General features: G+C 36.8%; 1 protein-coding gene across 1 annotated transcript; it reads left to right on the top strand.

Annotated features, from left to right (window-relative positions):
* Window positions 1-111: 111 nt before the first annotated feature.
* On the top strand, window positions 112-14,569 carry fah (fumarylacetoacetate hydrolase (fumarylacetoacetase)). The gene is made up of 14 exons (XM_061043079.1): window positions 112-270; window positions 2,349-2,459; window positions 3,409-3,530; window positions 4,407-4,456; window positions 4,714-4,804; window positions 5,274-5,371; window positions 8,307-8,359; window positions 8,686-8,785; window positions 9,203-9,333; window positions 11,054-11,129; window positions 12,143-12,189; window positions 13,154-13,255; window positions 13,696-13,813; window positions 14,144-14,569. Exons 1-14 carry the CDS (start codon window positions 190-192, stop codon window positions 14,218-14,220), a joined length of 1,257 nt encoding a protein of 418 aa, XP_060899062.1. The 5' UTR covers window positions 112-189; the 3' UTR covers window positions 14,221-14,569.
* Window positions 14,570-14,969: the final 400 nt, after the last annotated feature.

Raw genomic sequence — 14,969 nt, 5'->3', positions numbered from 1 at the left:
CTGTTTTGTGTTAACCTCCAGTGGTGTGGAATTGGGTGGATACTACAGGCGGAATGCAATTGGCCGTTGGAAAGGGGAGGGGTTCTCCAAAGTTTAACATCTGGAAGCCCTTACTGCGGTTGTCCAGTCAGTCAGTAACCTAACTCAGAAAAGTGGAATACAACAACTACTACTCCTCCTAAAGAGAAGATGTCGTTCATAAATGTCGATGCAGCATCTGATTTCTCCTTCCAGAACCTTCCCTATGGTATATTCTCTACAGCTGGTAACGTAAGTATAGCTTGATTATTCTTACTTGGTTTACAAATAGGCTAGATACATCAAATCTTCATTGGCACCGAGGAGACATCGACAACTTGGTCATTATTTACAAAAGGAAATCTAATGTGTGTTTAATCTAATAGGAGAAAAAAAAAAGATCATATTCATAGTATGTCGGAGGATGAAGTGCACCGAGGCATTTGTGGATTTAGATTGTGTAAACTATAACTACACTCGCGTCTTCAAGCCTTTCCATGCTCATTAGAAAACCCAAAATGGCATAGAAGGCAACGAAATAAAAAGATAAAAAGAGACAACAAAAATAGGCAATCAACTATCACTTGGTATTAGCCATGTGGTCTGGCTGCACAGCTGTTCACATCTGGACATATCATGCGTCTCCAGAGCTCTCAAGTGACAACTTGTGATCAAATCAATTTCTTACTTTAAATACAAATTTTGTAAGAGAATGGTCAAGACATGCTATATGGTCATTGTCTTGAGATTGGATTGATTGATACAAATGGAGCCTCATTCGCTTCATTTGACTAAATAAACGTGAAATTATAATAACAAACTGTGATGCAGACTGCACAGAGGTGCACATATGCACAGATAAGGCAATTTAACTATTCATTGCTAGGCTGGATGGTATAGATATCCCTCCCTACATGCCTCCAGTCAACAATTATCTTTACAGATACCCATAACGTTATTCTTCCTTGGGAAATGACTTCACGTTTGCCATTGGGCTTTTAATTTCAGATATCTATAACATCATTCTTCCCTCAAGTAAGTTGCAATACAATTCATCCAAGAGCAAACTTATTTCAGATATCTGCCACCCATATGCCCACTAGTCAATTAATATAGGTATCTATGATGCAAATGTGAATATCCTAAATTGAAATTATAATAGTAACAATTGGATTATAGATAATTAAAACAGAGTTCCTATAACTAAATTGCAAATAGGCCTATCTTCATACCAGGCATTTATCTTCCATTTAATTTCCTGTTATTGCTTATCACCGGCCATATTGATTCATTAGACTGATCCTAGTGAGTATTTAACATGTTGGCCTATACCAATATCACAGCTGCATTCTGTGTTTAAGGTTTTGTATGCATTCAAAAAGTATCATTGTACTTTAGAAGTATAAGAAAAGTAGCTAGTTCTGAAATTTTACATTTCAAGTTACAATTATTTAAATTATAAATTGATTTAATAACATTGAACAGCAATTTAAATATTGTATACATGCATATAAAATGCGTTTAGTTTGAAATTAGAATGAATTCTAGCAGATTTTTATTTTTTTAAATTGCTTAATTTTTACATACTTGTACTTGAGAAATGATATTTGAACTCCATTGTCACCTCCCCTGGTGGTGAATGTGACTCAGTTTGTAGATCTCCAGCTCCTGGAGCCACATGAACAATGTGTCCATGGCAAGACACGTAACCCCAAAATAAATGTGTAGAAATGACATTAGTTACTTCAGATGGTTTCTTTACATAGCAGCCTCTGCCATCAGTGTTAACAATGGTCAGCTGACAACCAGGTGGTAAAAAGAGAGTGGATACACAGTGTTACGTGTCTAAGCTTCTAAGCTTTGTAATGATTTGGGGAAATACTGTGGACGTATTAAAATGGGACTCATGGATGGTGTACAGTTTTGTCTTGGTTTTAGCCAAAAATGCAAGGGCAACATTTTTCCCCAGGCCAGCGCTGGATATCTTCATTCTGTAAAGGAAGAAATGACATTGTAGATAGTGGAAATTAAAACTTGTCTTTGGAGAAATGACGTTGTGGATTTCTGAAATTACGATTTTAGATAGAAAGCCTGTTATAGCAAATATTTTTATAGTACGAGTACCAGGAATAAATAGGATTTTAATTTGATTTACTATGAATGCTGAAGCACAAACATCAAGTAATAGCTGCATGTTATTTGAAATCTGCTCTTCTTAAAAAGATGCAGGTTCCCTGTGGATGGCTAGATGAAACATAGAACACGTGGAAGATAAGCTTTTGATGGATAACAGGGAAGTTTACTGTGTCAAACTGTTTTTGTTTCTTCAGCCTAAACATCGGATTGGGGTTGCTATTGGAGACCAGATACTGGACCTCAGTGTGGTAAAGTCTTTGTTTCAAGGGCCTGTGATGTCCACACATCAGGATGTCTTTGAACAGGTATGTTGAATCACTGATCACAGCTGTTATATGGAAAGAAGAAACAAATATTACAACTGTTTTGACAAAATAATCCATGTTTCATGACAGCTCCATAAAATAACTTTTCACATAAGATATTAGGAAATTATTGTTTGGGGAAAGAGAGAAAAAGGCACCATAAGTTAGTTATCTATGTAGTCTAACATGCACAAGATTTACCATTTGGCAAAAAAGTTTCTAAGGGTTGGAGGTGTTTGATTAAAATAACCTGACATGTCTCTTCAGAAATCACAATAGATAAGGGACGGATGTCTTTTAATCTTATTCTACAGATAAAACTGTAGTGTGTAGTAAGACCCTTGAAAAGTAATAACAATTAGTTCCATCCTGTGGTCTTAATGCTCCTGCTATTGATCTACATTTAAAGGCCCTTGAGTCAGGTCGTATATGTGGTTCACAAAATAACTGCTCTCAAACTTCTGCCATATAATATATGTCCACTGATCCTGTCTTCAAAGCTGATGTAAGATGTATTCAAAAATGTACCAGCTATACTTTAAACCATTTTCATCCAGTTAAGGAGCTGACTTCATATTTAATTTACCGGCTGGGAATTTGTTGTATATGTTTACCTTACTAAGAAATGACTGTAGTGATTTGGCACTCAAATTAAAATGATAAAAGTTTATGTCCAATATTTGTTCTTTTATCTTTTTGTGATAGAGGGTTGACATAAACTGAAAGAACTCAAAGTACAACAACCTCCAAACTGCATCAAAGTAACACACTTATGTAAATTACAGAAAGAAAGGCTTGCAAAACAAGTTCATAAGACAAAAAGTGAAACTGGGAAACTGGTAGCAGTACGGCATTATGCACATTAACAGTTATATCCCAGTTTACAAAGCTGTATTAAAGGTCTAAACTTAGTATAATATTTATATGTTTATCTATGTCATCTTGCAAGACCACACTCAATGCTTTCATGGCTCTTGGATGTGAGGCCTGGACGGAGGTTAGGAGGACCTTGCAAGTGTTGCTGGCTGCCAATGAGAGCACGCTGAGAGATGATTTCAGCCTTCGGAGCAGGTAAGTCTGTAGAGTCCACAAAGTCTTCACCAGGCTTCTGCTGTGGATTTATTATTGTCCCTCCCTTATTGTTAGTAAGACGTAGCATTTGCTTATATGTAATAGGCCAGCTTGACATAATAAATATATGTATTGCAATATATTCCATTATATAAATGTCAACTTGCCATATTAGGTGTCACTTTAGAGATTCTGTTCAATGACATAACATGAAGCTAGCCATTTAACTTTTCAATTCAGAGACAGCCTTCACCCTCTTCAATGCTTTCAGGAATGGAGAAATGTCAGCTGTGTGCTTAAACAGAAAGAGAGATGACCAACTGTACCACTGAGCCACAGCTGTCCCAAAAAGATCATGCAGTAGTATTTTTATGGTCACCATTAAGGGAAATGCAATAGCTGTAGAGAACCTTCTTAAAACATATGAAGAACATATTTCTGCACAAAAAAATCTACCATGGTTTTAACTATCAGTATAGCTGATCTCACATATGAACTTCTGAAAGATTTCCTGAATATTTCCTGCTTTGTTCTCAAATAAACTCACCCCAACTTCCACAGGAAATTTATCAAGGTGATGGCAAGAAAAATTATATTATTATTATTATTTATTTTTGTTTAGCTATTAATTTGCTTTTGGTCAATTGGTAAGTCATTTAATTTCAAATGCTCTCTGAACCACTTTGAATCAAATATTTATTAATAAAATAAATTAAATTTGCTTGAATTATTCTGGGGGAAAAAAACTTGTAGAGTCGGGAACTCAGCTGTATATTCCAAATCTTCAAAAAAAAAGGGCTTTCTAGCAACCCAAGTTTTCTGTGTCTTGGTCCTTTCTGAGTAGATGATTTCATCACCTTTTCATCTTTTTTTCAGAGCGTTTGTTCATCAAAGTGCAGCCACCATGCACCTTCCTGCAGACATTGGTGAGCCCCCGCCCCGAATAAAGCTGTCAGATTAATAATAGGTCATTCTCTGTGCTCAAACAACCTCCGATGGGTCCCATCCAACAGTCAGCAACATTGGCATAGATCACTGGAGTTTGAGGCATGTCAGCACTGCAGGGCACTACTTACTAACACATGACATTTCTCTTGATTTACTTTCAAATGAAAGTAGGGTGCAGCTATATTTCAGCTGTTTATTCTAGAAGTCATTTCTGTTTTGTTTGTTTTTTTTACAGGTGATTACACTGACTTCTACTCCTCCAGAGATCATGCCACCAATGTTGGCACCATGTTCCGGGGGAAGGAGAATGCTCTGATGCCAAATTGGTACACCATGAATTTAAAACTTCTGTAGATACACAACGACTCAAAGAGGCATTGAGTCAATTGGTGTGTAGTGGAAAGAGAGCTCTCTATAAATCATTATATTTGTTCTTGGGCTCTTCTCTGACTGACAGACTTAAGCAGGTGATTGATAAACTTTTGCATTTAACTTGCCAGTGATCATCCATGCAGTCAACAACTTCTTACATGATACCTTCTTTAGTTATTGATGCTTCTTGAATGAATGCTTGGACTAATAACATTTCAGAAGAAACTGCCTTCTTTATATCTTATAAATGTATTTTGATTTTGGTTTCTTGGTTTCTTACTAACAGTTGTGATGGCAATTATCCAGTGACTCTAAACTAACCAGTCAGAAAATGAATTGTGTTATAGCGCCTCCAAGTGGGTGAAAATGTTATTTTTGTAGCTGTGGTCACTGCAATCTAAACTTGAGCATATTGTTATGCAGGCTGAGGCTTCCAGTTGGCTACCATGGAAGAGCATCATCAATTATTGTTTCTGGAACCCCCATTCGCCGACCCTCAGGCCAGATGAGGCCAGACCAGAGTAAGCTTCTTAATTCCACTAGTTTCTTGGTCTATTCATTGTATCAATTAATTCTTGTCTTTCAATTGCAGAAGTTTCTCTGGTGAATAAATGCAAAAATATATATTTCTTTTGTTTACTGCAGTTTCAAGAGCAGTTAAAAAACATTGCATCAGAACAAGACACATTGGTCCCTGTTATGACGGTGTAAAGCGCCTTGTGTTAGCTAATGGCAATTTGGAGTGTGTCAGAAAGTATTTAAATGTTTATGCAGTTAAGAGCAGCTTCATGAATATCAGACAGATGCTGCATTAATGTAGAGGCCTGCATGCATCAGCAGGAAACATCACTAACAAACCTATATACAAACTATCAGTGCATTCTAATCTTCTCAGTGGGTATTGAAGAACATAGAGCATATTATGTAATATATGTTAACGTTATGCTAATGTTAACCAAAGTTGATCCAACCACTAAAATTAAAAACACTGGTGGAAGTCATCAATAAACAAACTGATCAATAAATGTTTTAATATAGAATAGAAAAACAGGCAACCATTAACCTATACAGTTATACAGTATATAGACTAGGTAAGACATACATCATCCAAACATATTGAATGATCATTTTCCAATTAGCAAATAAGTTTAAAATCATCTATATTGGTGTATCTCAAACATGCTAATTTACACCTTTAAAACTACTAGAAAGCACATTATTTCATTTCATAATTTCAAAAATAAATGAATTAGTCAGTTTATGACTGTGACTCAATAACAGCATGGACAGTTCTTCACACTTGGACCGTTATCCAGTCCAAAATTCCAAATAGTGGTAGACAACCCCTGGACTTACAGAAATGGTTAAACCCTAGTATTCAGCAGCCAATGGGAACTTATTACACTCACCGGTTCAAACTGTTTAAAAACGCCTGACTTTTAACAACAACACGTTAACTATTCATTGTTTACATGTTGTCTACGTGTTGTCCACATGTTGTCCACATGTTGTTGATGCATCAAATTTGTAAACAAAGTGTATACAACATGTTGTCAACGTGTTGAAAGTTACGTGTATTTGAAGGCCAAACTCCTGCTGGCTCATTAATCTTCACTGCTGTCATCGGCCCCTGAACACAACACATACAGGACGCTGTATGTAACGTTGCAGATGTTGATGGCAGACTGAAGTTATATTTCACTGAATCAATCTCTTAACATCTGAAGTGATCAGAAAGAAACTATAAATATTTTCGCAAAAAAAAACTCATTAACTTATGTTCTGTTTAATCATCATCAAATACAGGCAGGCCGTAAATAATGATCTACTTATTTTCTCTGCTTGAATCCATTATCTTATGCGTGCTTAACGGACACTATGTATTCTTATCTGCGCGCTATTTTGTCTATGGCACGTTTGTTACCTTGCATTCAAGGCAACTGCCAGACACTAATAACAAATGGTGCAAGTTGTTACCATTGCACTAACCTGGATGGGGTTGGCTTCTGCAAATGGTAACAGTGCCTCTAATTGGGACGACCAAATATTTATTTTATTAACAAATTTCCCCCTGGGAAACTGACTAAACATGTTAACAACACGCTGCCAACGTGTTGTCTGCGTATTCAAATTTGACCCGTCAACAATACGTTGACAACACATTGGCAACACATAAACAATGTGTTGTTGACGTGTTAAAAGTCACACTTTTTTAAATTGTTTGCCGTTCCATAACCTTCCATAAAATAACAACTGGATCAGGAGGAAAATAGGAAAGTCACCTTCACTTCACACAAAGAAGCTTTGCGCCAGGTGTGCAATATGGCCCATCATCTTTATAATAAATTATAGCAATAATGAATTAAATTGTATTTTCAATCTTTGTTTCCCTTTAGAAACTAATACCACACCGTAAAACTTGACTTAATGTAACATAACACAGTTTTATCAAAACAGCATTATGCCACCTTGATCCCTTGTCAGCTTTGAGTAAGGACTTCTTACTCAAAGCTCAAGTATAATATTTGCGTTCCGTATGTCGGGGTCCAAGGTAAGTTTGTGTCCAGGGCCTGTGGTCATGATAATTCGTCCTTGAGTAATTGTAGCCTTAACTGCCTGTCCTTTCCGTAAACTTAAAAAACATTTTACTATGCAGTGTTAGGGCGCACACACTAGCAAATTGTCCTGTACCGTGCTTAAGAACGACTGCCCAAGACCAGTCCCGCAAGATCACACAGGGGACCACACAGATACAGTATGTGGCCACAGGAGTCGGGGACCAAACCCTCAACCCTCCGATCCAGAGTCGATTGATCTTCCCCCTATGGCTTATTTTGAGTCATTATGGTAAATGGAGTTGAGCCTATATAGTGCTTTTTCTCGTCTACTGACTACTCAACGCGCTTTTACAGCTGTCACACGCAGGTCACACCTACACATTCACACCCTGATGACAGAGGTTGATATGTAGTAAGACCATCAGAAGTAAATAATCCCATTCATACACATTCATACGCCACCGACAAAGCAGCAAACCCTTGTCCTTCAGGTTGAGAGACGACGACTCTCACGTTATAGTCAGATACAGCCAGAAGACTCCGGGTCAGCCTCGTGTACCGCGTGCTAGTGCTCGTGCCTGAACTGTACCGTACCGAAGCACACCTCTTTGACGTGTGCCAGGGCCAAGGAAGTGTACCGTGCTTGCACGGATGAGAGCAGTCACACTGGTCAAAGGAAGTGGACTTTAGGGGTGAAGTGTGCTTACGGATTGCCTAGTGTGAGTGTGCCCTTTAGCTGTAATTTTGATGGACTTTGTTGTGTAAAACTAACTTTTTACTCCAAAATCTGAAATAAATCTGTATGTTCTTAAGTGATTTTGGTTGTTGCTTGTGTCTATCTACACAGCACTGAACCTACAGCTAATAATAATTATGTTTGCTTTTTCCTCTCTCTCAGAGAAACCTTCAGTGTTTGGCTCTTCTAAGCAGTTGGACATCGAGCTGGAGATGGTGATTACAGTCTTTAATTAGTATAATCCCTTTTATGTTTGTAATGTTAGAGTACATCTGAGTTGCAAAAGTGAAGGCCTGAGTTCCTTTTGATGACTTAATAGTCGCTGTCAGGTCCGCATCCGTACATTGGAGAACAACACAGAGAACATGATCGATACTTTAGTGACTTTTTGGCTTATTTTGTCAACATTGTGTACCCGCGTGCTTGTGCCTGTGCATGAGCTGTACCGTGCCGAAGAGCACCTCTTTGAAGAGCGCCAGGGCCAAGGCCAAAGTGTACTGTGCCTCAAATTGATTATTTGACAATTTTGTTCTTCAATTAGGCCTTCTTTGTTGGTGGAGGGAATCAGCTCGGGGAGCCCATACCCATTGATAAAGCCCACGAACACATTTTTGGAATGGTACTCGTGAATGACTGGAGTGGTAAGAGTCTCTGCAAAACACATTTTACTAACAAACTTGCGGTATGTGATAGTAAATGGATTTGTGGTTCCCTCACAAAATCCTGGTTGGGCTATATTTTTATCTTTAAAATGTAATAAACCTGTCTAAATGTCCGGTAAGAATGGGACTGTTCAATTTGTCTTTAAGGCATTCTGCATGATTAATGGAAATATACTGCACCATCATTAGTACTGCAAAGGGGAACTGTCTAGATTAGGCAATCTGATTCACAAACCCATTAGCAGAGTGAGATCTTTGCCAATAATAAGGCAGTACATTGACAGAGGTTAGAGAGCTGTCCTTACAAGAATTAAGATTTGTAGTTGTTTAACTCTTCTTAGGCAAAAGTAAATCTTGTTATTGCCTGCATGTATTATTTATTTATGTCTTTCTCAGCCAGGGACATTCAGTCATGGGAGTATGTTCCTTTGGGTCCTTTTCTTGGGAAGAATTTTGGAACCACCATCTCACCTTGGGTCGTCCCAATGGAGGCACTGTTACCATTTGCAGAAGTCAACCCCATCCAGGTTAGTACAACGGTTACAACTTACACCATTTGTAATTAGTTTCCGATAGTTGCATTGAATTCAAGGGAGAAAAGTAAATTTCAGAAAATTATTTGTTTTCACACCCTGACATATGTTTGATAATAATCCCAACCAAAACCAATTACAGCCCTCACTCATAACTGAGGTTTTGCAAAGGCCACTTAAAAAAAATGAAAGAACTGAATGATTTCTATAAAGAGTATTTGATGTACACTATGGCATCAGCAGAATAATGTCTTATGCAAATATAGGACCAAGAACATAACCTAATATAAAGCCATCAGTTTGTGAATGATAACAGTATCTCGCTGTGATGCTCGGCACTTTGCATGGCATGGCTGCTGCCATCAGTGTCTAAATGTGTGTGAAAGGTTGAATGTGACATGTAGTGTAAAGAACTCCATCTTACAACTTCAGAAATTAAAGGTGTCTGTTGTTGACTTGTCATCAACATGTCACACAAATGTAAAGTTGTGTTACTGACATTATTCCTGTAAAACTGTTTTTTATGCATACTTAACGGTTTAGGAGTTTCAACAGTTCAGGATAAGTATTGTGTACACACACAGTCATAAACAGTCGAACCATCAGTGCACCATCATCATTACGTATCTCTTTATAGACAGACCATAAAGCTTATCATGTAAAAATATCAATCACATTACTTTTGCATTACTTTTTACATTTTTATAAATAATGTACTCATCTATATATATTTGAAGAGCAGTGGTACATTTTCAATTTGTATGTTTTAAGTTAAACACAAACTGTTTCTATGATCACTCTATAATGACCTGCACAGTTCTGTTACTTTATTATTAATTTTTTTGTAATTCATTTGTATATTATTTTCACTTTTGCTTTGGAAAGGTAAACATATGTTTCCCATGCCAATTAAGCCCTTTGGATTTGAACTGAATTGAAAGGAGAGGGTGACAGTAAATATTAGCAGTGAGGTTGTCAAATATGACGGTATGCATATCATTCAAAGCTACATTACTACTTACCTTTGTTTAATTATAACTTTGTGTGGTCATTTCAACACACTGAGGCACTAATGATTTCTAATGCTGTAGTATTACTTTACATACATAAAAAACATGAATATTGAAATAGTTTCACCCTCTGATGAATACAAAAACGTAAGAGTCTCTCAGTCTGTTTTGACATAAAAGCATTTCCAGTCTTGTTACTTTAAACTATAAAAATGACAAGATCTGGCCAGAGCCTGGTCTATCTAAAGGCAAGGGCCCACTGAAAAAGAACTTTACATTTTCTTCCGTTCATTTTTCCAGGCTTTTAAACAGTTTATTTTTCTTATTTGTTTCATAATCATCTCTTTTAAGAAAACAGTGATATACTATCACTAACACTAAGTAAACTAACCTCGTGGTAAGTTGAAATGATTGTAAAGATTCTTCATTATACGCTAACAATTGACCAGTGAGGCTGGGCAGACAAGAGTTGGTCATGTGCAGTTTATCTGTAAGATTAAAGGCTGAAATCTACCATTTAGTTGATATGGAAGCGAAATTCAAGAAATTCGCTTCACCATTGGCTTCCATATAGTATCTACCTATGTTTAATCAAGACACACTCAGTGGGAATATTGTCAGAAGCTTAACTAGCATTATATAGCTGCCCTAGTAGGGCCCTATTGCCTGCTTTGACCTCACAGGTTTGTATCTTTATCCTGCAGGATCCAGAGCCCCTCTCCTACCTGCAACACCAGGATGCTTACACTTTCAACATTAATCTATTTGTGTCTTTGAAAGGTACTGTTCTCTCTTCAACTGTGAGTTGATGTCTTGTTTTGTGTTAGGTTGAATTATCCCACACATGACTAAACACAAACTTCAATCATGAACCAGACTTACTGTACACAGACAGTAATGTAACACAAATCACACAGCCACTTTTTATGCTTGTGTATACAGTATGTGTCTCTCCTTCATGTACAGTCACATAAATGTGCTCATTTCAGACCTTTGTCCCTGTCAATCATATGATACTTTTTAGCTTTAATACATTTGACTTTTTTTTAATGAATCACAATGAATCATAATATCAATTTAGGTTTGGAAAAAGCTGTCAGATAAATATATTGGTATATAAGGTACAATAATGATCTGGATGAAAACACTGCCGTAAAGAACAAGTACATCACTAAAGAAAATATACTCCAATATACTTGCCAATACAAGGCGCAATATCTACGCCCCTCTAACATCTTGCCTTCAATATGAATGTCACAGAAGGGTAAAGTGCCGGTGTCAGAGGTAGGAATAGAGGCATTACAAGAGCGAGACTAGATCACTAGACCTTTCAGAGTGCGATTTCCGTATCAGCGCTGAAAGAAAGCTCAGACGTCATTATGTTCTGATCCCATCTCGCTCCTGTAATACCTCCGAAGGCATCACCTCCATTACTTTCTGTAACGTTTAAAGTGAAGACGAGACTGGAGCTGAGGCGGGCCTTAAGCCTCCTGACAAACAGTTACCTACAATCAGATCAGCCATGGCCCTTATTATAAATAACTCTTCACCCTACATAAAATCAAAACTAGTGAGTTAGAAAAAAAGTAACCCCTGTACAGTTTGCACAGATCTGATATGTTTTGTACAAAAAAGTTTTTTGTTTTTTTTAATCAGACTGTAACTGTTGCAGCCAGTTTCAAGTGGACACTCGATGAACTGCAGTTTTTTGCACTTTCACATTAGTTTAATATTAAACCAATGAAATAACTGTTTTAAAATGAGTAATACTGCTTTTTTATTTGTATTCTAAGGACAAGACATGGAAGAGGCAGCAACCATCTGCAGGTCAAACTTTAAGGTAAACCTTGGATCAATCCACTAACCTAATTGGATTATGTGTTTAGTATAAAAAAAATAAAGCAAATAGGTTTTTATGGTATTATAGAACATACAGTTTGTGAAGTGCGTAGGGCGGGAAAAGTGGGTGCAAAGTAAGGCACATGGAACTGAAGGGGGTTGGTCCTCACTTTAGTGTTAAACCTCAATCATACAAAACTGTTTGATCTTCCATTCCCTGTAACTCCCAATAGCCTGTGAAACAGCTTTTTCTCAGATTTCAGCCATTTTTTATTAATAAAAAAGATTTTGGCTTTGATACATTTGTCTCTCAAAGTACAACAATTTTTTAAGAGGTGACTTAACACAACTCCTTTCTCAGTGAGCATGTTTCCTTCGAAAAGAGGTTTAAAAACCAATATGGCCACCGGTAAAAAACTTACTTACTTGAAAACTTATTTAAGTGTGAATGAATTTTCACAAAGTATTTGAGGAAAATGTTTAAAAGTCTCTGTTTTGGCCAGATTTATCCAGCATTTTCAAGTATTAGGCTTTTTAACCAATTGTAAACGTAAAGAAAACTGTTTAGAGTTTTCAGGCTTATTATTTACATGTGTTAGATTTATTCCACAGACAGTTAGATTTAAGTGTTACAAACAGAACTGTCAAATGAATGGGTAATGGTAAGTCAATAAATGAAAATAAATTAAAAAAAGATGAATCTCACTTTTATGTTGTATGCCTGATCATACAAGTGTACACAGCAGTTTGGTAAATATGATGTAATAAATCTATAGAGGAAGACATTACATGTTTCAAAGCTTGTTATTGTTTTATAAATAATACATTATCCATGATAATCAAAAACATACCTTTGCAGTTTTAACACCATTGTTGTTGTGCAGACCTTCTTCATGCTCTTGGCCATTACAATAGTATGTTTCTCTTCAATCTTTAGCTCCACCTCTTTTTCTCTCTGTCTGTAGTACATGTATTGGACCATGAAGCAACAGCTCACCCATCACACAGTTAACGGCTGCAACGTCAGACCTGGAGACCTGCTGGCTTCTGGTACTATCAGTGGATCTGTGAGTGCCTGCACATACAGCATAGGAACATTTTCTATTTGACAACTGACAGTACTTACATAGGAATCTATGATAAAGTCAGATCTGTCTTTATTTGACTATTGCCTTTTTAAACTGCGAGATAGATTTAAAAGAATATTTGATAAAAGCTCTTATCTGTTATATTCTGGCTTCTTTATATTACAAAATATAAAGGACTTTGAATTATGGAAATTGGTTTTAAAAATTGTCATCTGAATCTATTTTTTAATCTTTCTTCTCTTTTCTTTTTCCTTCCTTTTAAATTTGTGGTGTGTACACACAGAAACAGCTTTTTTTTCCTATCAAGATTTTCCATACTTTTATGTTGTGGATGATTGAAAAAGATATCCATAATTGGATTAGATGCACAGTACTTTTGAGGTGTAAATTCTATACTGTGTGAACTTTACTCCCAAAAGGATCCCGAGAGTTTTGGCTCCATGCTGGAGTTGTCATGGAGGGAAACCAGAAACATAGATCTTGGAAGTGGAGAAACCAGAACCTTTTTGAAGGACGGAGATGAAGTCACCATTACAGGTAAGATTGAACCATGACATGAATGATCAATCAGTCTTTATTTGTAGCGAGAATTCATAACACATTATCTCAAGACATAAAAAGCAGGTAAAAGACCTCACTCTTTATATATTATATTACAAAAGAGCAGGTAAAAGACCATACTTATTGTCATATTATCTACAAAGACACCCAAACAATAATATTAACAATAAATTCAAACTTAATTTTAAAGTTATTATTTTTGTATGGATATATTTATATGAGCTCAAATAGCATGATCCTACAAATGATCACACTCACAATCATATGTTTATAATATGGTGATGTTGTATCTCTTCCTGTTTTTAGGTTACTGTCAAGGAGACGGCTACAGAGTGGGCTTTGGACCCTGCATGGGAGCTGTCCTTCCTGCCCTGCAACACTAAAACACACTTTGATGATTTATGAAGATATTTTTTGTACAGCATAAATACTGGAACATAGACCTACAACATCACAGCAATGACCTTTGCCCTCAAACTGTTCCTCACTTCAAGAGACACGTTTCCCTCTCAGATTCTCCATTTCTAGATTTGGTTCATTTCTGTTCACAGCTTCACACAACTGTAGTTCAAGACTCCACCAAGAAATGCTTCTTTTTGTATTGTTTCTGAAAATCTCTGTGATATACATTAAGCCCCGGAGTTCGCACATCAGTGTAGGTGCTGTACTAGAATAAGTAATTAATGTTGTTTGTGCTGGCTCCTAATATCAAATTAAATCCTCCATGCTTAGGCTCATAGTGTTTGTCTTTTTTCCCTTTCTGCTCTCTTTGCCCATCAGATCTCTGTGGTCTTTAGCTGCATTCAGAAATTGTCCATAGAATTACTAGCTCAATTGGGGCCTGATGTCTTTACTGAAGATCCACAGTATAGAGTACTAAACTGCATGTTCACTCCAAAAAATTGGACATTTGGGTGGTGTGCGATTTGCAGCTGAAAAAAGAAAAGAAAGATTGCCTAAATGATAACAGGTGCAAACGTCGTGGAGGCGGTAGTAATCTTAATAGGCTTTTGCATGTTTTACTGGTTTACATCGTGGATAGTTAGTGTAGTGTATGGACTATTTATTCATGTGACGTTATATCACCCCCTTGTGCCTTACAGCACACTTCATAGTTAATTACATTGGCATA

Source organism: Labrus mixtus, chromosome 1 (genome assembly GCF_963584025.1).
Source record: "Labrus mixtus chromosome 1, fLabMix1.1, whole genome shotgun sequence".
In the NCBI taxonomy this organism is placed as follows: Eukaryota; Metazoa; Chordata; class Actinopteri; order Labriformes; family Labridae; genus Labrus; species Labrus mixtus.
This window is presented reverse-complemented; position numbering and strand designations above follow the sequence as displayed.

Bases quoted from the DNA above. Each gene is read 5' to 3' on its own strand.
- fah (XM_061043079.1), top strand. From the start codon at position 190: ATGTCGTTCATAAATGTCGATGCAGCATCTGATTTCTCCTTCCAGAAC. The intron at 8,360-8,685 runs GTGATTACAGTC...TTCTTCAATTAG, and splicing joins TGGACATCGAGCTGGAGATG to GCCTTCTTTGTTGGTGGAGG. The intron at 13,256-13,695 runs GTGAGTGCCTGC...TACTCCCAAAAG, and splicing joins CTGGTACTATCAGTGGATCT to GATCCCGAGAGTTTTGGCTC.